We start from the raw sequence: 25,191 nt of genomic DNA on the forward strand, positions 1-25,191 counted from the left end.
AGCCATGTCCAAGATACATTAAGTCAAAAAAGCCAGGTACAGAAAGATGTGTATAGGTATGTTGTTTTACATAAGAAATACAGACAAGAAACATATAATGTGGGGGGGGGGGGCTATCAGCAAGTATATGTGTATATATGTACGTTTACATAATCTTTGTGCTTATCCCCCTCCTCCCTCCAAAAATACACCGCCAATGGGAGAAAAAGCAAGAAAAGGTCAGAGGTGGAATTTAGATTTCCCTGACCATACCTTGGTTTTATACTTTTAGCTCTGAAACTATGGAAAAAAAATTTTTTTTTAAAGATTATTTAGTTATTTGACAGAGAGAGAGAGACAGCGAGAGCAGGAACACAAGCAGGGGGAGTGGGAGAGGGAGAAGCAGGCTTCCCGCCGAGCAGGGAGCCCGATGTGGGACTCGATCCCAGGACCCTGGGATCATGACCTGAGCCGAAGGCAGACAACGACTGAGCCACCCAGGCGCCCTGGAAAATTTTTTAATAGTAAAATACAGTTAGTTTTAAGTAAATTTTAATACTGGCATTGTTATTTTGAAATAAACACACATATTATAAAGCACATGAGTAATTATGCTAATGCCATTAAGAGTCAAGATTTTCAGCATAAGAGAAAAAAGGATACAAATAGAAAACTGAGAAAATTAAGTAAAAGCCCTGTAATGTTTAATCTGAATTGGATCTACCAGCAAAAACCCATGATGAGAACTGGCCAATCCTACCAAATATTTAAGGAAGAAATAACTCCACACAAAGTTTTCCCAAAAATTGAAGAGAAGTGTCCACTTTCCAACTCATTCTATGAGGCCAGAATTACCCTGATTCCAAAACCAGACAAAGACGTTATAAGAAAATTACCAATATCCCTGATAAACAAAACGAGAGGGCTTAAGCCAGTGGACTTCAACACTTACTGTAAACCTACAGGACTCTAGACAGTGTGTTACTGGAATACAGACAGACAAACAGATCAATGGAATAGAGTCCAGAAATAGACCTACATATACATACAGAAGTGATCTTTGACAAAGAAGCAAAAGTAAACTCTAACTACATATCCTTATAAAATACACATCTAAACATAAGGATACTCAAAGCTTGAAAGAAAAAGGCTGGGGAAAAATTTACTGTGCAAAAACTAATCAAAAGAAATCTTGTACAGCTATATTAATAGTAAATAAGTATACATTAAGGCAAAAAGCACTGCTAGAGACCAAGAGGGACCCTTCATAATAAAAAGTTCAATTTTCCGGACAGATACACCAATTCTGAATTTGTATATGTCAAATAACAGTCTAGAAATAAAGTAAAAACTAGGATTACTATAAAGACAAATCTATAATCATGGCGGGAAATTACTAACGCACTTCTTTCAGTAACTGATATAACAATAATGTACTGATTATAATCAATAAAGTAAGGAGAATTTGAACAACATATCTAAGAAACAGGACTAAACTGACACATGCAGAACACAATACTCCAATGCTGCGGAACGCACGTTCCTGGCAGGTGTATACACCATATAAAAAACAAACACAAGGAGTCACAAAAGAAGTCTCAACAACTTTCAAATGATTCCACTCATAATGAGAATTAAAAACTATATAGACATGGATCAGAGAGGAAACCACAAAGAGAAACTGAAAAATAATGTGAACCTAATGATAATGAAAGTACCTATGAGAACTTGCAGCATGCAGCCAAAGTGATACGCAGAATGAATTTAGGACATTAAAACAGATATGTCAGAGGGGAAAGGCTGAAAACCAAAGAGCCAAGCATTCATCTTAAAAAATTATAAAAAGAACAAATAAAAAACAAAGGATAAAGAAGTGAATGAGAAAGGTAAAAGCAAAAATTAATGAAGTGGAAAACAAATATACAATAGAGAAGATCAAAAAGCCAAAATCTGGTTCTTTGCAAAGACCAGTAAAATTGATAAACCACTAGAAAGACTGATCAAGGAAAAAATGAGAGAGAAAACAATTTAAGGAATGTAGCAGGAATATTTGACTTGGATAATAAGAGAATATTATCAATAGCATAATGACAGTAAGTTTGGAGATTTAGATAAACTATTTTTTAAGATTTATTTGAGAGAGAAGTGAAAGAGAGAATGAGAGAGGGGAGGGGTAGAGGGAGAGGAAGAGAGAATCTCAAGCAGACTCCCCGCTGAATGCAGAGCCCAACGTGGGGCTCCATGTCACAACCCTGAGATCACCACCACCTGAGCTGAAACCAAGAGTCGGACACTTAACTGTGCCACCGAGGCGCCCACCCCTAGATAAAGTTTTTAAATTCCCATTATTTCTTCAAAGAAGACATCCAGCTGGCCAACGGACACATGAAAAGATGCTCAACATCCCTCATCATCAGGGAAATGCAAATCAGTACCACTCACACCTGTCAGAATGGCTAAAATCAACAACACAAGAAACAAGTGTTGGCAAAGATTTGGAGAAAGGGGAGCCCTCTTGCACTGTTGATGGGAATGCAAACTGGGCAGCCACTGTGGAAGACAATATGCAGGTGCCTCAAAATTTAAAAACAGAACCACTCTACAATCCCATAATCACACTACTGGGTTTATACCCAAAGAATACAAAAACACAAATTCAAAAGGATATATGCACCCCTATGTTTACTGCAGCATTATTTACAACAGCCAAATTATGGAAGCCGACCAAGTATCCATCAGTAGATGAATGGATAGAGAAGTGGTGTATATATAGATACAATGGAATATTACTCAGCCATTGAAAAAGAATGAAATCTTGCCATTTGCAACAACATGGATGGAGCTAGAGAGTATAATGCTAAGCAAAATAAGTCAGTCAGAGAAAGAAAATTCCATATGATCTCACTCATATGTGAAATTTAAGAAACAAAATAAATAAGGGAAGGAAAAAAAGAGAGAGACAAACCAAGAAACAGACTCTTAACTATAGAGAACAAACTGATGGTTACCAGAGGGGAGGAGGATGGAGGAATGGGTGAAATAGGTGATGGGGATTTGGAGTACACTTATCATCATGGGCCCTGAGTAATGTAGAGAATTGTTGAATCACTATACTGTATGACTGAAATGAATATGACACTATATATTAACTATACTGGAATTAAAATTAAAAAAATTAATTTAAAAAAATCCATTAAGGCAGAACCTACCAAACTGACACCAGAATAAATAGAAAATATAAACAGTCCTAAAATTATTAAATAAATTGAATCTATAATCCATAGCTGCCCCACAAAGAAAACCCCATTTCTAGAAAGCTTCACCATCAAGTTCTACCAAAAATTTCAGCAGCCAATAATGCTGTTTACACAAGCATTCCAGAGAATACAAAAGAGTGAACATTTCCCAACTAATTTTATGAGGTCAGCATAATCTTTCTGCCAAATCTGACATGGAAATGATGAGAAAAGAAAAGTATATGTTAGTCTTACTCAAGAACACAGATGCAAAACTTGAAAAGAAAACATTAAACTAAATTTGGCACTGTGTACAAAGAATAATACATCACACAAGCTAGATTTAGTCTAGCACTTCAATGTTTGAAAATCAATTGATGTAATTCATGACCTTAAAAGAATAAAAGAGAAAAACTCCACTACAGTAGCCCCCCCCACTTATTCACAGAGGATATGTTCTAAGACCCCCAGTGGATGCCTGAAACAGTGAATAGTACTGAACCCTCTATATACTATGCTTTTTCCTTTACATATATATCTATGATAAAGTTTTTTTTTTTTTTTTAAAGATTTTATTTATTTATTTGAGAGAGAGAGCACATGAGAGGGGGGAGGGTCAGAGGGAGAAGCAGACTCTCCGCCGAGCAGGGAGCCCGATGCGGGACTCGATCCCGGGACTCCAGGATCATGACCTGAGCTGAAGGCAGTCGCTTAACCGACTGAGCCACCCAGGCGCCCATATCTATGATAAAGTTTAAGAATTAGGCACAGTAAGAGATTAACAATAACTAATAATAAAATAGAACAATTATACTGTAATAAAAGTTCTGTGAACGTGGTCTCTTCCTCTCTCAAAATAACTTCTTGTGCTACACTCACCCTTCTAGTGGTGATGTGAGATGCCAACATGCCTATGTGAAGAGATGACGTGAGGGGAATGACACAACGTGAGCCTACTACTGACCTTCTGACAATTCATCTGCTTGGGAACTGTAGTTGGCTGAGGGTAACTGAAATCATGGAAAGCAAAACCACAGATAAGGGGGACTGCCATACCGCTCAAAAGAAGCAGAAAAACATTTGATAAAATCAAAATCCATTCACACTTAAAATTTTTTGGCAAACCAGAAGTAGAAGGGAACCTCCTTAATCGGATAAAGGGTATACAAATAAGCAAATACCAAACAACTTGATAGGGAAACACTGAAAGCTATCCTGCCGAGATCAGGAAAGAAACACTGCTATGAAAGAAACCTGCTATGGCTTCTGTGTAACACTGGACCAGAGTTCCCAGTCAGTGGAATAAGAAAGAGTATATATACTGAAAAAGAAGTAAAAATGTTATTATTTGCTGGCGATCTTACTGGGTTCACAGAAAACCCAAAAGGGAATCTACTAAAGAATTTCCATTTCCAAGCAGGATGTAGTAGGTAGCAGAAATCTACTGGTTCTGCTATGACAACTAGGAAAAAATAGATTTTTAAAATCAAATTTTAAAAGATATCGGACACCATGAAAGCAATGAAGAATAAGTGAACTGAAATCTTAGAAAGGAACGGACCATTCCTAAGTGAGCAAAAATCACCCACTGGCTATTTTCTTTCCCATACGTTTTCTATGTAATTCCTCTTAGAAACTAAATCTGCAATTTGTGCAGATTTAGGGCTCAGGATCATGCCTGCATAGACAGAGAGAAAGAGAACTCAGTAAAGCTCTTCATAGTCACCTGGGCTGGGCTGGGGGATTGGAAGGACCCTGAGACACATAGCAAGTTCTCCCCAGAGGACATTACTGAATGCGTGGGTGGCATAGGAAGCTGGAGGCTGGGCCAGAAAAACAGAATAACATTCCTCACAGCCTTGTGGTGGGGCTTAGGAAACAATGTGTATTTGTGGGAAGGGCCTGCATCAGCATCAAAGACATAATCAAGATATTTGCCAGATTTTGAAGCTGCATAGGCAAGATAGCACCTAGACGTTGAAGAACACCATGAGTTTTTAAGACAAACCGGAACAAAGATATCTGTGCCACATATTAGAGACAAATTAATAATATTCGGAATACATAAAAAACATTAACAAAGGACCGCCGGAAAGATAAATGGGCTAAAAGTGTCAACTGATTTATAAAAGAAACAGATAGCCAAGTAAACATGTAAAAAACATGCTCATCTGTAATCAAGAAGTTACAAATTAAAACTACCAGATAACATTTTGTCCATCCGATTGGTAAAATAACAATTAAAAGTTTTTAAATTCAGTAATATCAAGCCCTACAAAGGGAAAATATTCCTACCAAGTCCAATTCAGGTACACATTCAACGTTAGTAAGGCTAAACTAGCCTAGCTGATGCCTAATTTGCCAGCAGAAAGCCACGGAATTTTTCTAACCCCCAAAGGATTTGGCAGAAAGTTTATAATGCAGACCCATTAAGAAAGTAACTAGTCCTTCTACTTGTGGCCTAAGGATCAGTAGGAAAATGGACAATAAGAGACACTGCTGGAGTAATTAACTTTCTTAAATTAGTGGGCATAATGGGAAAATAGTGTGCTGATAGCAAACATGCATAAACGAGAAGTAAAAGAAATAAGGCTATAGGTGGACTCCAGAGAGTCTTAAATTTTAGGTTAATGGAGTTTGAATTTTACCTGATAGGTGATAAGCAGCCACTGAAGCAGTAGAACGGGGCTTTAAAAATATTCACCTGGAGGTAAATCAGGGAGAATCAGGGAGACTAGTAAGGAAGCTACTGCAACAGTCCTGGCAGAAATAACAAGAGTCTGTTTACAAACTTTAACATTACAACCCGTAGGTTGACTTAAAATTCTAGTTACGGATAGAAACAGATTAAATAATACTTGAAGACTATTAGAGGAATAGATACTTGCCTGCTTAATTCTCAAACAACACCGTGGCAGCAGGTATGCTGCATAAATAGGTGGCTTTTAATTATTAAGAAGCAAAAACCTTAAAATTACATTGATCGATAATCTCAGACATAAAGGTGACTTCTTACAGGCTTTGGTCAAAAATGATTTTAAGATAATTACAACGTGACATCTTGACAATATAACAAAGAATGATTTAAAGGGTATAATAAATGTGTTTTTTTAATTAACTGGATGGATCAAACGTTAAAATGCATGTCAAAGGAATAACAAATTTCAGAAGGTTAACAGCTCGCTGATTAGAAAATTAGCATGTACTTTTGCTTCAGTGGTCACTTACTTTCCCTTGACGGGCTCTGCCTGCCCGCCCGCCTACCTTCCTCACTCATGCCCAGCAGGTTCCCACACGGGAAACTGCCTGCATCTCCCCACTGTGATTACCTATGGCAGGTGATTTCAACAGGAAGGTCCTACTGTTCTTCTGGGTCAGGGATGAGGGCCACTGCTGCCTCTGTACCCTTTTCCATTCCCAAACCATGCCTTCCCCACAATGAGGGTAAAAGAACAACAAAACACCACAACAAAATAAGACCCTAAACAGAGAAATTATAAACAAAGCCTAGAAGCTTACTCAGGACTCAGGCTAAACCTGGGCATCCAAGTTCTGTTTCAGTGTACGTTTTCTTTTTTTTTATACTTTTTAAACTGAAATATATTTGACATATAACACAGTAGCGTTCAGGGCATACAACATGTTGATCGGATACATTTATTTGTATACTGCGATAGGACTGTCACTGTGGCATTAGCTAGCACCTTCTCACTTCAGGTAATTATCACTTTTTATGGTGAGAATAATTAAAATCTAGTCTCTTAGCAAGTATTTTTTAATACAGTATTATTGTCCATAATGATTTTCTTATACTTAATGCCTCACACATATAGCCCTTATAAAAGCTTCTCAGTTTCCCCTACGGGAGGTTCAAGCCGTACCGGAAGGCACACAGGTAAGACTAACTGGTATTTGGGAGTAAGTGCTGCAGTGTTCAAGGACAATTACTAAATACTTTCCTAAAAATGCCAGCAGGGCAAATAACGTGTGTCTCTTGCTGCATGCCATGCACCCTAGAGCCACTGGAGGTCAGCAGAGATCCTGGTCCCACCAGGGGCAGATCGACGGGACTTCCCACATCTAAGGCAGCAGGACCACCAGGGAGAGGGACGAATTCAACTTCCAAACTCCCCGCACAAGGAGCACACAGAAGGTGAGATAAACGGAGACCATGATCAGCAGCTTAAGCAAGGGCAAATTTAATTGTATGTGTAGAAATTTTGGAAAACAAGGACAATTACAAAGAAGAAAACAAGAATCATTTGTAATCCAACCACCACTGGGGAAAACCACTAGTAACATTTTTTTTTTCTTCAAAGATTTATTTATTTATTTGAGAGAGAGCATGAGGGGCAGAGGGAGTGAGAATCCTCAAGCAGACTCCCCACTGAGCAGAGAGCCCAATGATGGGCTCGATCCCAGGACGCTATCATGACTTAGGCCGAAATCAAGAGCTCAACTGACTGAGCCACCCAGACACCCCAAAATTTTGATTATATCTTGCTGACTTTGAATAAAAGTTGCTTAACAAGCAGTGACATGCTTCAATGGAGAAAAAAATAAACTCTGAGATTAGTCAAATAGTTAAGCGCCAGCATCAATACTTGCAGAATGGGTATCAGCAGCTTGGAAGAAAATCCTAGAAAGAGCAGAATAACGCTCTCTAAAAAAAAGCATTACCAACACTCTTAGTGGCACAGAAGTCGATATTATGTGGAAAAACACAAAAATCAGTGACTCAGAATTGGAAAGTGATGTACAGCAGTCAGATTCAGAACGTGAAATTGTTTCAGGATTACCTGAACAAATTTATTTTCGTTTTTAGGTACACACGTTAATGATATGATGAAAAAATCTTTAAGTCTAAAATAGTTCTCATGATAAAAATTCTAAGTGAAAAGCACTGTGTTGTAGTTCAATTTTTCTTAGTCTTTTTTTTCAGTTACAGATAGAAGTGTGCCTTATAATCAATGGCAAATTAGATTTGATGAAATATTGCAGAAAACACTTAATTGTATTGTTGGGAGATGGGATAACCCATTTGAAGTACTTAATGGAGTACCTACAAAACCACCAGTTCATAAATTCTGGTTACTACTCACTGCATCTATCCCTCCATCTGTTCAACGACTGTAATGGTGCACCTCCTTTGAGCTAGGCACCCTTCCAGTGCTGAGGATACAAGGGTAAAAAGACAAAGTCCCTGTGATTACAGAGTTTACATTTATTATCATCATTACTATTGTAATTACTGCTGCAACTAATTGTTTCCACAGGCTAGAATCTTAAATGAAATTCGTAAAACTCTTAATACATAATACATGTATCAAAAAGATGTACCAGTGTGGATTCCCTAAGTACAGTGTAAGAGAATCCTCTATAAGTCAGCAATAAATATATCTTCACCAGAGATGTAGGGACCCCCCCTAAGACGGGAGAAGCTAAATGGGTGACTGTCAGATCTGTGACACGGAAGAAACTGGACTGGACATCCAAGTCCCGTGCAGGGTGAGTGAGGACACCTGTTCAGCTGCCATCAGAACTCAGACAGAAATGCCCAGCAGGTGGGGAACACGTTGTTCCACAACACACTGCCTCTTGATTCTCTTTAATTGCCCTGACTTCCTTTTTCCTTTTTCTCTTCCTCCTACGTTGTTCCCTACTTTAAATGCAACAAGTGGAGAATTCAGGGGCTCAGAAAGTGAACTAAATTTTAACCCTAAGATGAGGGTTATTTAAGCTATGAGCTTTACACTGGGGTTTCAAAATATATACCTAAGCTTAAAACATGGGAAGCTTCCTGATGACACTCTAGTGTCAGTCTGGGTTCAAAATTCTCTTTCCATAGTTCCCACACCCCTCCCCTTTTTTTGGTGGGGAGAGAGGTCAGGGGATGGGAGCAGGGATCAAAGTTGCTGCATCTAGCTCATACATAGAAGCAAGAGGGCCGACTGGGTGAAATTAGCCTGTTATATCTACCTTCGCCTTCTTTCTCCTGTTCTACATTCTTGGCCTATTTAGCTGAACATTTGAACAAAGCGAGTCCTAGGAAGGACATATAAAGAAGTGAGGTCAAGGTAGGGTGGAAAGCAGTCCACAGGATGCTGACAGGTGGAGAAGGGAGAGAGAAGGAAATGCAGGCAGCAAACCAAAGAAGGGTGTTCTGTGGCTGTGCACAGAGACGGCTTTCCGACCAACTAGAAAAGTGGGGTAGAGGACAACGCCCCAAGAATTCCCAACACATTCTAAGGAATGAGTGCATGCATTTCCGCCCTAAAGGGATACTCTGAAAATACTCACTTGGAATGTTTTATGAAAATTAGAGCCATTACATTTTAATATTGTTATATAATTACGTTGTTTGTTTTTTGACCTTAATGGGCTCACCTCATCCTTAATTCCTTTTTTAAAAAAAGATTTATTTATTTATTTGAGAGAGAGAGAGACAGAGAGAGACAGAGTGCAAGCAGGGAGAGGGACTGATGGAGAGGGAGAGAGAGAATCTCAAGCAAACTCCACGCCCAGCGCGGAGCCTGATGTGGGGCTCGATCCCATGACCCTGAGATCATGACCTGAGCTGAAATCAAGAGTCGGATGCTTAACCGACTGAGCCACTCAGGTACCCCTCATCCTTAATTTTTAAACAGGGCTGATAAAGAAAAAAAAACACAAAAACACAAAAACCTGTAATTTAGCTTTGGCAGAAATTCCCAAAATACAAAATTTATAGCTAAGACAGACAGATTTCCCAACTAAATTCAGATATGGGTCACACCTCAATTCGAGCTCGCAACATACTAGGAAGCAATAAAATAGTCATTAAAGTTTTAAAAAATTCAATGCAAGCCAAGGTTGGATTCATACATTTTGCCACGTTAATTTCTTCCAAGAACCTATGTAGGGTTTTGTCAGGTCTTTCAGCATATACTGATAAGCTGGTTTTCCTTATTTTACCTACACTGATGGGGATTTATTCTATTTCTTAATATTAAGTCATCTTTGTAATTATGGGCATAAATGCCACCTGGTAATGGGAGACTCTTCACAAAGGAATGTCTACCTCCCATGACAGCCGGTGGTGAGACAGACATGCTCATGCCCAGGAGATGGCAACTCGTGAAAGAAGGCAGTTTCAGGACCGACAAAATGGAATCAACTGCCAGACCTGCTCACAGGAGGTTTGCACTGAAAATTTCCAACAGCCACCGAGAGAACTCTGGGTTTTTCCGGAAGTCACCACGTGGCTCTAAGTAGTCCTCAAAATGCCAGGAAAAGTCTATTCAAGAAAATTATTTTTAAGTTCAAGGACTGTGCTGAAGGTCATTTATCACAGTGAAAATAAACAGAAATTACAATTAACAATATCACAGCACACCTGAACAGACTTCAAGCTTCTTCCACACACATTTTCTCAAAAACTCTCAAGCAACAAGACACTTCTTCCTGCTCTTTTCTTAACCAAAGATAAAGTACAGGTTAGGAGCCTTTTTTTTTTTTTTTAAGATTTTATTTATTTATTTGGAGAGAGAGAAAGCGCACAAGTGGGGGGACGGGCAGAGGGAGAAGCAGGCTCCCCACTGAGCAGGGAGCCCAACACGGGGCTCCATCCCAGGACCCTGGGATCACGACCTGAACCAAAGGCAGACACTTGGCCGACTGAGCCACCCAGGCGCCCCAGGTTCAGAAACTTTTTATACCAACTTTGTATTTTGAAAATTTTCCAACTTACATAAAATATGAAAAAGTAATGTAAGGAGCAACTGTATACCCTCAGCTAGATTGAACACTTTATCACATCTGGTTACCAAATTTCTCTTTCTCACCACACACACACACACACACACACACACACACACACACAGTTTATGGCAAGCACTGACTCAAGTTGAGTGATTTTTCAAGTAACTTGTCCAACTGTATATAACTTTGGTAAGCAGTGGGCTTCTGGCAGAGCACAGAGAATTCTACCTTAGTGGAGGCTGGACCACACAGTATAGGAATAACAACACCACATACACGTAATTTCATTTTTGTTTATACACTGACCCATTGGAGATAATTTAAACAGACTATAACATAATTTGTAACAGACATTTTTAGTCATTTTTATATAGAAATTGGGTGAATTCTCAGCTTCTATGAGAAATCCAGTTTAAATTACCTTATTTTGACCTTCAAAATACTCGAGCTACCCGGTACAAGCTGTATCCTCCTGGGCTCTAGTCTGGCTCCCTGCACTTATTCGGAAACCCTGGCAAATCACCCAGGCCCTCTGGGTCTTTCAGTGTCTTCCTCTGTAAAATGATCACACGCTCCCAGCTCTCTCAAAGTCTCGTGTTCATTCCTACCTCAGAAACTTTACACCTACTCTTCCTTCTGCCTAAAATACTCTTCTTCCTCTATTTCCCTTAAAAATCCTACCCTGTCTTCAGGCCTCGCAGCATTGTCCTCAGAAAGGCCTTCTCTACCCCCCAGACTAAGTCAGGCCTGGATTATCTCACACCATCCAACACCTCTCTTCAGAGCAGTTATTGCAACGAGCAATTGTGTATTTACTGCTCTTGCTTTTCTGGGTGTATCTGGTTCATTGCTATATGTCTAGAACCTGTTCATACTGCATGACAAAAGGTATATAAAACTTTTTATTGGATGAATGAGTAATACTATCTGACTCAAGGGGTGGTGAAGATAACGAAAATAATGTAAGAGAATGTCTAAATCCAAGTGAACTCTACATACATAGTCTTTTCCCGGCAATATGACTAGAAACTTTTTGCAGGAACTTTTCCAAGAATAACACTCTTACTTTGGATGGAAAGTCTGGGTGACACAGTGCCTCAGAAGCAAGACAGACAGACTAAAGTATCAAATCAAGAGGGTAGGAGAGTGTAGGCTGCCACAATGCCAGAAGGTAATTAATGGAACAAGACATATGTGGGCAATGGTATCTTCAGTCTGAGGTCACCTCTGCCTTTGCTAGAAAGCTTTATATAGATCTTCTACCTCAGAGAAATTAATCCTAAAGCAGCAAGTAGGTACACTTGCCAAAAAGAATACTGTAAGGATATACAGACCACCAAAAGTAAAACTTATTATTTGCATACAACATAATTGTCTATGTAGAAAATCCTACTGTATTTACATAAAACCAGGATGTAAGATCAATATACAAAAATCAGTTGTGGGGCACCTGGGTGGCTCAGTCGTTAAGCGTCTGCCTTTGGCTCAGGTCATGATCCCGGGGTCCTGGGATCGAGCCCCACATCGGGCTCCCTGCTCAGCGGGAAGCCTGCTTCTCCCTCTCCCACTCCCCCTGCTTGTGTTCCCTCTCTCGCTGTGTCTCTCTCTGTCAAACAAATAAAATCTTAAAAAAAAAAAAAAAAAATCAGTTGTATTTCTAGCAATGAACAATCAGAAATTAAAATTTAAAAATCAATGCCATTTATAATAGCACCAAAAAATAAGAAATAGGGACAGATTTCACAAAGATGTGTGAGACTTAAGAAAAAAATACCAGACAAACCCAAAATAAGGATATTTTACAAAATACCTGACCAATACTCCTCAAAATTATCAAATGTCAAGAACACCTGATACTAAATGCAATATCCTGGATTTTGGAACAGAAAAAGGACATGAGTAGAACCAATGATAAAATCTGAATAAAGTCTATAGTTTTAGCTAATAGGAATATACCAGTGTTAGTTTCTTAGTTGTAACAAACGTGCCCGGGTAATGTAATATGTCAACATTAGGGTAAACTGGGTAAGGACTATAAGAGATCTTTGCAACTTTTCCCCCTCATTTTGGTTAGAAATTAACAAGCCGATTCTAAAAGTCATAGAGAAATCCAAAGCAACTAAAATAGCAAAGCCACTTTGAAAAAAAGTACAAAGTTGGAAGATTTATATATTACTGACTTCAAGACTTACTGTAAAGCTACAGTAATCTAGAGAGTGTGACGCTGGTACAAACACAGACAAAGCAGTCACAGATAAATATATCAACAGTACAGAATAGACAGACTAGAAAAAAGATCCACACCTATATGATCAGCTGATTCTGAAAGAGATGCAAAGTCAATGAAGAAAGAATAGTCCTTTCAACAAATAATAGCAGAACAGTTTGATAACTATATGCAAAAAAAGAACTCCAATCTATACATTGTGCCACATGTAAAAGTTAACTCCAGATGGATCATAGAGCAAAATTTTATACTATGAAATTTATGAAAGCAAACATACCAGAAGGTCTTTGTGATCCTGGGTGAGGCAAAGATTTCTTAGATACAGCATCAAAAGCATAACCCATTTTTAAAATAGCTAAGTTGGACTTCGTCAAATTAAGGCACTCTCAAACAGAACTGGAGGTCTCGCACTTCCTGATTTCAAAACTTATTATAAAGCTATAGTCATCAAAAAGTTGTGGTACTGGCATAAAGACAGACATACAGACAAATGGAACAGAACAGAGAGCCCAGAAACAAACCTTCACACATGTGGTCAAATGTTTTTTGACGAAGGGTACCAAGATCATTCAATGGTAAGAGGACAGTGTCCTCAACATATGGTGTTAGGAAAACTGGATGTCCACATGCAAAAGAATGAAATTGGATCCTTATGTTGCACTCTACACAAAAATTAACTCAAAATAGATAAAAAACTAAACATACAACCTACACTGTAATGCTCTAAGAAGAAAATGCAGAAGAGTTCCAGAACATTGGATCTGCAATGATTTCCTGGCTAGCACCCCAAAAGCACAGGCGACTAATGTAAAAACAGATAAACTGGACATCAAAATTTAAAACTTCTGTGCAAAGGACATAATCAACAGAGTGAAAAGGCAACCTACAGAATGGGAGAATAACTGCAAATCATTTATCTGATAAGTGGTTAATATCCAGAATACATGAAGAACTGCTATGACTTAATGACACAAATCACCTGATTAAAAACAGGGAAAGGCCTTAAACAGATTTCTCTAAAGAAGATACACAGATGGCCAACATGCATAGGAAAAGAGGCTCAACGTTACTAAACAGGGAAATGCAAATCAAAACCAGGATGAAGTAGCACTTCATACCCTTTAGGATAGCTATGATCACAAAAACAGAAAAGTAACAGGTGTCGGCAAGGATGTGGAGCAAACTGGAACCCTTGTCCATGGCTGGTGGGAATGCAAAATTGAGATATAGCTACTGGGGAAATAGTATGGCGGTTTCCCAAAAATTAAAAAATTTAAGTACCATATGATTCAGCAACTCTCCTTCTGGGTTTATGTCCAAAAGAACTGAAAGCAAAGCCTTGAAGAGATATTTTGTAGTGTTATTTATAATGGCTAAGAGGTGGAAGTAACCCAAGTGTCCATCAATAGATGAATGGGTATACAAAATATGGTGTTACACATACAATGGAATACTATTCAGCCTTAAAGTGGAAGGAAATTCTGACACATGCTACAACATGGATGAACCTTGAAGACATTAACATTATGGTAAGTGAAATAAGCCAGACACAAAAACAAATACTGTACGATTCCACTTATGTGAGATTTATCTAGAGTTGTCAAATTCATAGAAATAAAAAGTAAAATGGTGGTTGCTAGGGGCTGGGGGAAGGAGGAAATGGGGAATTGTTTAGTAAGTGTAGTGTTTCAGTTTTATAAGATGAAGTTCTGGAGACTGGTTGTACGGCAATGTGAATATACTTAAATCTATGAAACTGTACAATTAAAAATGGTAAAAATGGCAAATTTTATGTTCTGTGGATTTTACCACAATTAAAACGAAAGACACTCTTAAGACACTGGAATGAGAGAAAATATTTACAAATTATGCATCTGAAAAAGAACTTACATTCATAATATATAAAGGGCTCTCAAAACCCAGTAAGAAATTATTATATCCGTTCATAATTTAACAGCCATGTTAAATTAAATAGACTGACCATACCAAGTGTTGGCAAGAATATGGAACAACTGGAATGCGTCTACTCTGCTAGTAGATATGTAAAACAGTACAAATACTTTGGAAAGCAGTTTGGCAGTTTATTAAAAAGTTAAACATAAACTGACCTATGACCCAGGTATTTCACAGCTAAGTTTGTGCCCAGAAAATATGAAAGTATATGCACAAAGAGTTGTACCTAAATGTATATAGCAGCTTCATTTGTAATAGCCCCAAACTGGAAACAATCCAACTGTCACTAAGTGTATAAACTAACTGTGGTGTAGAGCCATACAACAGAATGCCACTCAGTACTAAAAATGAACGATACATGCAACCATCTCAAAATAACCAGGCTGAGTGAAAAAGCACCACCACACACACACATACATACACACACACACAACACAGTATATGATGCCACTTACATAAAATCCTAGAAAATACAAACTAATCTCTAATAACAAAAAGCAGTTCCACGGTCCCCTGAGATTGATGCGGGAAGAAAGGGACCGCAAAGGGGAACAAGAACAATTTGGGGAATGACAGATAAGCTGGTATCTTGATTGTGGTGATGGCTTCACAGGTGTATACATGTGTCAAACATTGAATTGTATAATTTAAACTTGTGCAGTTTATCTTAATTATATCTCAATAAATCTCTTTTTAAAAAGAAACAAATCCTACCAAAGAACCACCTGCCTAATAGACATTTCTCCCCAGACCACAGGATTCTTAAGGTCCTTCCAGTTCAAAACCTCTACATTCCAAATGGCATCTAAGGAGTGACCCAGGGGCCACTCTGTCTTACAATCTCTAAAGAGAGTGGAAAATGTGAATAAATCATCAATAAGGATTTCATAATGTCACTTTTAAAAAGTGAAGAATTACACAGAAGGGATAAAATATTTAAAGAGAATACACAAGGGAGAATTAAAAAAACAAAAAGAAGAAAGTTCCTGCCTTTGAAGAACTGACACTGCAATGAGTGAGACAACTAACACACAATGAACCAGAGCTACAAAACACAGCGAGTCTGGGACCACGAGAGAGGAGAGTTCATGTGTGATGGACGCACCCGGGAGGAAACACCACTGCACGCGCACTAACCCAAGTTAGCGAGATTTGTCACGCACACGGAAAACCAAGCTCTGCTGGGACCAGTGAAATCCAAGACGCTGGACTGTAAGTGAGTCTACCCTAAGTTTCTCAACACTCTCAATAACTGTAATCTGTAACTACAGCTAATTACACCTCAAAGACAGTCTAAGCCCATTTTAGTGGAATCTTTTAAATAACAGAAACACGAAAATCTGAGATAGTTTTATCTGCAATGACTACAAATGGTATTTTTGTAGGATTCTAAAACTAACAAATCCATTTTTTCCTAAAATTTTATTTCAATTTTATTTACTGATTTTGGTATTTGCTTTGGCAGAAAACATTGCTAGTTATGATTTACTACCCATATGCTGATTCTACTATATTTTAATGAAAAAAATTACTTTGCAGGCAAAATGCAAAGTAGTATTATAAGTACATAAAGATTAAATATTAACATTTAACCAAAGTCACTAGAACTTCCATCTAAAGCAGTACATTTTTTTAGCATTAAAAAAGAAAAGAAAGAGAGAGTGTGGGGGGTGTGTGTGTGTGTGTGTGTGTGTGTGTGGTGGGGATGGGACAATTTCTTCCAGACTGCCTATTGAGGTACTTACAGTGCTGATCACAATCAACTCTGGCAAACACTACTTGATTTTCATTTGGATATTCTTCCTTAATGACATTAGAAGCTTCCTCAAAAATTGGATGCAACATTTGGCTGAAACGACACCTATGTACAAAGAAGGATACCAATTAAAACTGAAAAGCAGAAGCAATAAAAGCCTATTTCAGTTATTATCCACTGATATGTAGTATATGTACAATAAACAGCTTTTGAGACAATCACATAGTTAATTTAGTCATGGACCTGGAAGCCATTCATTGAAGATGAAGACAATTTTGAATTCAAAGACTATTCCAATTCAGACTGTACAATTAAAAGATTTTGTTTTTTGCACCTTAAGAAAATCACCAATATTATAAAGCACACAGCTAAGGATCTCTCACAGAGGCCAAGAAACAAGTCTGATATAAGCCCTTAGGATGTATCTCCACTTGGACTTGCAACTACTAAGACTTGGGCATTTATAAAAGAAATTAGCTTTCTCTAAATAATGAACATATTTTTAGACTACTATACAAAATCTTCAAGAGGTTAAGTTTATTGCAAATACTAGACTGATTCACCTGACTAGGTCAATCAAATTTCATAGGCAAGTTAGTATACTAAATAAGCTGCATGAAAAGAATATATAGCATACAATACAATGTTCCCCTCAAAATTTACCCCTGGTTAAAATAGGCTTTCGTATCTATGAACATATTAAATGTATTAAGTTCAGGAGCAAAAATGTGCAACTCCTAAACAAGACTTCCTATTCATGTTTCTTTTGTCTTTTCTGTTCTGTTTTTACTTTTAAAAAGGGGCACAAACCCCACAATATTCCAGAAACTTGATACTTCCAATTCTGACTGCCCCTTAATCAGGCCAACTACCTCACAAATATGTTGTAGGTCATTAAAGGGACCTGATAAGAAAGAGAAGAATCAGAATCAGCACATAGCCAGCTGGGTTAGAATAGCCATTCTTGTATGAAAAAGGTACTGAGTATTTGTTAACAAACAAAACAAAACACAACTGTAACTGCTACTCTTGCTTCCAGAGTCCTTTTCCACCAAGGAACTTACTTAAATGAAGCCTGTGAATTCTTTAATCCGCAGGTGATTAGGTTATACCTATTAAGTATAATTCAGCAAAAGTCTGATAAAGCCCGTGAAAGGGTGCAAACTGTATCCTTCCTCCTTATTTCTTTTGGTAGATAGCTCCTCTAGCCCACTCACCTGACTTCCTAAGGAGATGTCCTAGAATATATCAAGGAGACACAATCTGTCTTCAATCTCTTGCTTTCAAGTGGCTCTTTCCTCTTTTAGCATTCTTAAATCTCTCCCATCTGGGATAGGTGGGTGGGGTCTGTGGACATCAGGGACCGTGTCTTATTTGACTATGTATTCTAATAAGCATTTCAATATATGTCTGTTAAATGATTAAATTGATAGGACGGAGGAACAGGAAAGGCTAGGTCCACAAGTTTATAGTTTTCTTTTTGTTTTTAGAGAGAGCGAGCACGGAGCATCAACAGCAGGGGGAGAGAGAGAATCCTCAACAGGCTCCGTGCCCAGGGCAGAGCCCAACATGGGGCTCAATCTCACAACCCTGAGATCATGACCTGAACCGAAACCAAGAGTCAGATGCTTAACCGACTAAGCCACCCAGGCACCTCAAGTTTGTAGTTTCTTATAGAAACTTTGCTGAAAATAGGGTGCTGGAGGGCAGGGGATGCATAGGGTAGGAACTGATGAATGGTTTCCTGAAGAATCAGGATATGGCCTAGTGAAGAATTAGTGCACAGGCTCCTGGCTTAAGGGCAAGGTAAAGGCATATATTAGGGGCTCCTTCTTTCTGGATTGTGCAGTTTGCTGCCCAGTAAGCATTTAAGCAAAGGTTCATGTTTAAAATAGGATCAATTTGAATACCAGAAGGTGCCTGGGAAAGATGAAATAAAAGTTCAACTGCAATATCACCATACCTTCATACACATGTATCCATACATACGGAAAGTTACATTTATAAAACATAACAAAAGCAACAGATCTATTAAAAGGGCCTTAAGGGTCATCTGAATCCAATCTCCAATCTAGTGCTTGAATCCACCCTTTACAAATCAACCAAATGGGTAAAAGTCTTTGCAGGGACAATTTGGGGGTACTTACTAGTATACTTATTAATATGACCTAGTAGGGGGGAGGGGGGAAATAAGCTTCAGAGTCAGACGTACCTGAGTTTAAATCCCAGTTCCACCACTTACTAGCCGTATGACCTTTCTGAGCCTCAATTTCCTCAACCTAAAATGGAAATTATAATACCTACCTGCAGGGTAGTTCTGAGCATTAAAAACAATGTACATAAAGAGCGTGGCACATTAACAGCATTATTAAGTACCTACTATGTTTCATCAGTCTTTGAAGCAAGCAGTATTTTTAGGCAGCTCCATTAGAGAATTGCTCCTTAAGCTGTGCCACATTCATAACTCCAAGCAGAACTGAGAATCTGGCCTTTGAGGCCACAAGGTATAAATCTATGTCTTATGGTTAATTACCTAAGTTTTATCAGTTGAATGAAAGAGTACTAACTCATGAACAACTCAAGGTGTTCTTTGGGTAATATGCTTTCCCAAATAACCGCAATTAGTCCACATTTCCAATAGCTTTTGCAACAAGGTCAGTGGCACATTCTCTTTCTTACAACACACAAAATCCCTCAATCAAGAGAACCATGTTCTAGATTTAACTCTGCCACAACTCTGTCAGGTAACCTTCGGAAGACACTTTACTCCTCTGGGCCTGAGTTTTATTTTTAAAGTGGATCGGACTAGATAATCTTATACCCAATTCTGTGGCTACTGTTACATGTGGACAAAGCCAATTTACCTTGGAAAATGCTACCTTGGTTATACACTTTAGAAATGGCATTTTTCTCTGTGTATCTTCAACATTTACTGAAGTTCTTTAAATATCTATACATCATTCATTCAGTAAATATCTATTATGTACTTATCTGCCAAGTACTATGCAGAATGCCTGGGGATTAATGTTGAAAAAAGATAGATATGGTAACTCTTCATAGAGCTAAGGCTGTGGTAGGTAGCCACCAATTAAACTACATCATACAAGTGTTCTGATGAGCTAAGTATGTGGTGTTATGGAAAGACAGAAAAAGGGTTGGAATAGGGTAGGAATACTGATCTAGGAAGGTGACCTGGAGGAAGTGGCATCTAATCTAAGACTTGAAAGATGGTTAAGACTTAAGTATGTAAATAAATGGGTGAGAGAACAGTGACCCATCCAGGCAGAGAAAATATCATGACTGAAGGTCCAGTGATGAAAGAGTATAAAATATTACAGAAACTGAAAGATGTTCAGTATAACTGGAACAGAATGTGGGGGTGGAGAGAGGCAAGAAATTAAGATGTAGAGGTAGGGTAACTTCAGGTCTGAAGTCACTGGGGACTTTCTAGGCCAAGGTAAGGGACTTCAGACCTCAAGTTAGTGGAACACCATTTAAGGGTTTTAAGATGAAGTGTAACCTTACTCAGTTTGCACTTTAGGTAGACCACTCTGGCTTATAGAGAACAGAATGGAGACACATAAGACGTGAGGCACAGAAAATAAATTAGGAGCTTTCACAGGAATCTAGGTAAATTGGACTGTGGCCTGAAGTAGGTGGTGGCAATTAGTGGGTAGTAAGCCTTAAAGGGTCAAATAAGATACAGATTGTCTAGGAATAAGGATTATTAATGTGAGAGTTTCAAGCTTATCTCCAACTCAAGCTCCCTTCTACCTATCCCCATGTCACATTCTTTAACATCTACTACGTGTTTATGCCCTGGTTTTAGATGCTGGGAATGCTGAGTAAGACATTATCTCTGCCCTCAGTGTTGGTTTGCACAAATATAAAAGACAAAATAATGTAGTAAGAAAAAGAAAGTGGTATCCAGTGCTATATGAACACAAAAGACAAGGATCTGATTCAGACAGGGGAAGGAGTAAAGGCTTCCTACAAGTAGTAGAAGATACATGTTTAAAAAGTGTCAACAATATATTTCCTCCTACACTTGCCACATCCACATCCTCACCTCCAAATACTGTTTACTTCCTCAGTCAGAAAAATACAGAATTGCAATATGTACGTGTGTGTGTGTGAGAGAGACAGAGAGAGAGAGAGAGAGAAAGAGACAGAGAGAGAGAAAGAGAGATGCGCTGGCAGGGAGAGAGGATGGATTTGAGTTTTTGTTGCTGCTTTTAAGATGTGGGATAATGGAATCAGATATAGTTTTCTCTTAAAATACAAATGATCATGAAATTAAGCTGCTTCCTTTGTGATTGAAACTTAACTGACTTTGTATACGGAATATTGTCTCACGTAAGAAAAAGGCTTCCCCTTCACCCTTTCTAGCAAAGAAAAATTCACATGCAGCAAGAGAAAAAAAACTAAATGATGCAACTTCACCCCCCACTGCAAAAAACATAAATAAGATTATTACTTACCAGTCAGCATAAAAATTTACTAAAGCAACATCAGCATTGTCTGAAATTGAAAAACAAAACCAAACAATCTAAGTTAATTGTGTCCACATAACTGACATAATCAAAGAGATGGTTTTCATCATGATCTTTTTCCTATTTATGTAAAGGCCTGCTAAAAACACACAATAACAATTAAGTTACCTCTAACTCAGAAACCCATACACAGAGTCATGGACAGGTTATATACCCTGCGTTATAAGTTATATAATCCTTTTCCCTATATCCTCCATCTTTATACCTTCATTGAATGAATATAAAACAAAAGGGGAATCAAATCCAGATCAGGAAAGTAAACTTTATACTAAATAGCCTACTCTCATTTAAAACTTCTAAATAACAAAAAATATATGTTAATAAATAAATAAATAAAAGGGAAAAAAAGAAAAAAACTACTAAATAGCCTACTCTCATTAAAAGTGAAGTGGAACTCTAGAGGGGAGGGAGGTGGGGGGATGAGTTAGCCCGGTGATGGGTATTAAGAATGGCACGTATTGAATGGAGCACTGGGTGTTACACGCAAACAATGAATCATGGAACACTACATCAAAAACTAATGATGTAAGGTATGATGACTAACATAATATAATAAAATAAAATTTAAAAAAAAAGTGAAGTGGAATGATCTGGATTTGAATAATCCTTTTTCCCCCCCTTAAAAGAGAGAGTGTGAGCGGGAATGGGGGGTAGAGGGAGCAGGAGAGAAAGAATCTTAAGCGAGCCCCAAAGCAGGGCTTGATCTCATGACCAGAAGATCATGACCCGAGCTGAAATCAAGAGCCAGATGTTCAACTGACTAAGGAACCCAGGTGCCCCTTGATAATCCATTTTTTGATCTCCCATATACATGAATAACTGAGAATTGGCTCTGCAAGAAAATTCTATTTCACAGAAGAGACCTGGGTAACTAAGCCATTTCTAAAGTTCAGATGTCTCACTAGTTGCAACAAGTAATCTACAACTAATCATGTTGTATAAGATGCACATTTTCTGTTTCCTATCCATTAAACAGCTCTTCTTTGTTGCAAAAATAACAGTATCATTTGCATAGGAGGATGTGAAGTCATGAGAAAGATACATTTGTTCCTTTTGCCTAAACTTCATACAGAGAAACTAAAGTACTCACGAAAATAAAACACAAAGATATTCTAGAATTTGAAAAATGAAAGGAGAATGATTTGTGAGTTTCAATTCTCTTCTTCCTTTTTTACCTTCAAAGCACTTTTTATCCACTTGCTTCTTCACTCTGAAGCAGTGGTTCACAAACTCTACTCCCTGGACCAGAAGCACCAGCAGCACGGACAAACTTACAGAAATGCAAATTCTCAGGTGGGGTCTAGCAGTTTCTATTAAAACCTTGGAACCAGGCCTAGCAGGACGGATATTAATAAGTCCTCCAAGTGACTCATGCATGCTAAAGGTTATAGAACCACTGCTCTAAAGAGATCCCATAATATGGGACAGCCTTTTTACCGTTTAAAACCAATTCCAAGAACACAAAACAGTATATGATGTTCAATGAATAACTCCTTTTACTTTTATTATTTTTGGTTTAGTTCTGCTTACATCAGTGGATGCAATGGAGTGCTTTAAAAAAAGAAGAAAGAAATTGTTTATGCATTCATTGTACATTTTCTTAAATCTCCTAAATTACGATTTTCTATCAACCATGTTTTCACCTTCCCTCTACTACTTTTAAAAACAGAAATGTTCCCCCCCTGAGATAACTGTATCCACAATCACACTGTCAGCAAACAAAGCATTCAGTAAAACACTTATTTAACTTAACTGAACCAATGACAATAAAAGAGATCAGAGTCGGTAAATTAGTTAAAAGTTAAAAAAGTTAAAATATTTCTAGACTGTGTCCTAAGATCATGAACGTTTAGTATCACACAATGGGAACTGCTGGCCTCTAAGTAAGCTCTAGCAAAATACTTTATAACAGTGGTAGTTATGACAAGGCAAAGAAATATAATAAGACTGAAAGTTTATCTGTAACACAGGAAAAGAGACTTACACAGTTTAAGAAATTTTACTAAAATTTACAAAAATCAAAACCAAAAGTGCTTTGTTAATTCAGGAAGCCATGAAGCTAATCAGAATGCCAGCTCCTCAACTGTTCTAATAATTAAGATTTAACTTTGTTTTTGTATATAAACTGGCTCTTTCTAAAGAAGCATACTTTAAAATATCAAGGTACTTACTTAAAATGTCATCTATATTCTCTGTATCAAGACTTGTTATTTCAGTTGTTACAGGAGTAAAAACCCAGGTTACCTGGAAATTTTAGAAATGTGAAATTAATAAATGTTTTCATAAAAGGCAAATAATGCAGAAAGTCTAATAAAAAGAAAATGAAAATTTTTAATAAAGTTGGTTCCACTTGTTATTTACAAAATCACCCATCAATTGGTTTTAATTTTTATTATCTTTATTATTATTCTAACCTCTCACTAGATCAACAAAACAGAAGAACTTTTTTTTTTAAGATTTTATTTATTTATTTGACACAGGGAAAGAGTGAGAGAAAGAGAGCACAAGCAGGGGGAGCAGCAGGCAGAGGGAAGGGGTAAGGAGAAGCAGACCCCCCTCTGAGCAGGGAGCCCAAGGAAGGGGGATGGGCGGGCTTGATCCCAGGACCCTGGGATCATGACCTAAGCTGAAGGCAGATGCTTAACCCACTGAGCCACTCACATGCCCCAGAAGTACTAATTTCTAAGCCTAGAAACTGGTCAAATAAAACTCCCTATATTTCCAAATACACAAAAGTGATTGTTTCTAAACAATTAAGAAATTAAGAATTGATTAATTCTTTTAAATTAATATTTCAACAACTTTATGGTGCAACAAGAAAAAATTTACTGGATTATTATCAATTTGGAAAGAATACAAAACCAAAGCTAAGTCTGCTGACTCTATCCTACCATGTTTCTAAGATAAAACAAAATAATAAAGAGAAGAATTCAAGAAAGACTTCAAGTTGTGAACCAAAAACCTTTCCTGCCGCATCTCACATACTGGTAATAACAATGCGTTAAGCGAGAGGATCTTAAAAAGAGAATGCAAACTTTCTACTTCCAAAACATTGAACCCAAAGTTCAAGTTTATCAAAGAAAATATTAGCTTGCCATCTGCAAAACAAGGAAAAGATAAACTAAACTAGCAACAGTTCACTTCGTTTCAAAAGTAATACTTAGTGAATTTTATTTTTAGGCCCCACCTTTAACACCCTGTGTGTTAACGGAAATCCATTCACTGAACCGTGGCTACGAGTGACAACTAAGTCGGGCCCTGAGGGGCTGAAGACTACCCCTGTGCCCCCTCATTTCACAGACACTTTAGTTACAACTGTTACAACTCAAAAAGTGTCTACTTCGCCAACAATTCAATTTCTGAATGGTATAAAGAGCCATGTTGATGCTGGCAGGTAAGCAAGCCCAGCTATCTGAAATACTCCTATTAATTTATTATTTTCTTAGAAAAAGCCAAATAGCACTAGTCTTATTTTCAAGTTCCCATATTCGTGCAGCCAATAGTGCACTACTGTTTCTGCTAGCAACCAATAAAGTCTACTCTGCTACAAGTAAACCAGGTAAGTTAAAAATCTCGAAATATTTGACATATGACTAATTTCATTATTTTAACCCCCGAAACATTAACTGGAAAGATGAGATTCCCTCATTAGTCATTATTCCCTCACTATCCATATCTCAATGAACACATCCTTCCTCACCAGTGTATGACCAGCTCTTGAGAACTGCGTAAACTGTTGAAAGATAA

The 25,191-nt window shown here is 37.8% G+C and overlaps 1 protein-coding gene across 1 annotated transcript in view; it reads right to left on the reverse strand.

Moving 5' to 3' along the window:
- Nucleotides 1-25,191, reverse strand: part of ERP44 (endoplasmic reticulum protein 44) — a 93,179-nt gene that overhangs the window by 33,973 nt on the left and 34,015 nt on the right. The window contains exons 2-4 of the mRNA XM_045882783.3: nt 23,616-23,688; nt 21,373-21,412; nt 16,881-16,996 (exon numbers count right to left, since the gene is read on the reverse strand). Coding sequence (XP_045738739.2) covers nt 16,881-16,996; nt 21,373-21,412; nt 23,616-23,688 — 229 coding nt within the window. The remainder of the gene's footprint in view (nt 1-16,880; nt 16,997-21,372; nt 21,413-23,615; nt 23,689-25,191) is intronic.

This window comes from Mirounga angustirostris, unplaced genomic scaffold, assembly GCF_029215605.1.
Source record: "Mirounga angustirostris isolate CCGP_5_RB_7025 unplaced genomic scaffold, mMirAng1.0.hap1 SCAF_15, whole genome shotgun sequence".
Classification (NCBI taxonomy): Eukaryota; Metazoa; Chordata; class Mammalia; order Carnivora; family Phocidae; genus Mirounga; species Mirounga angustirostris.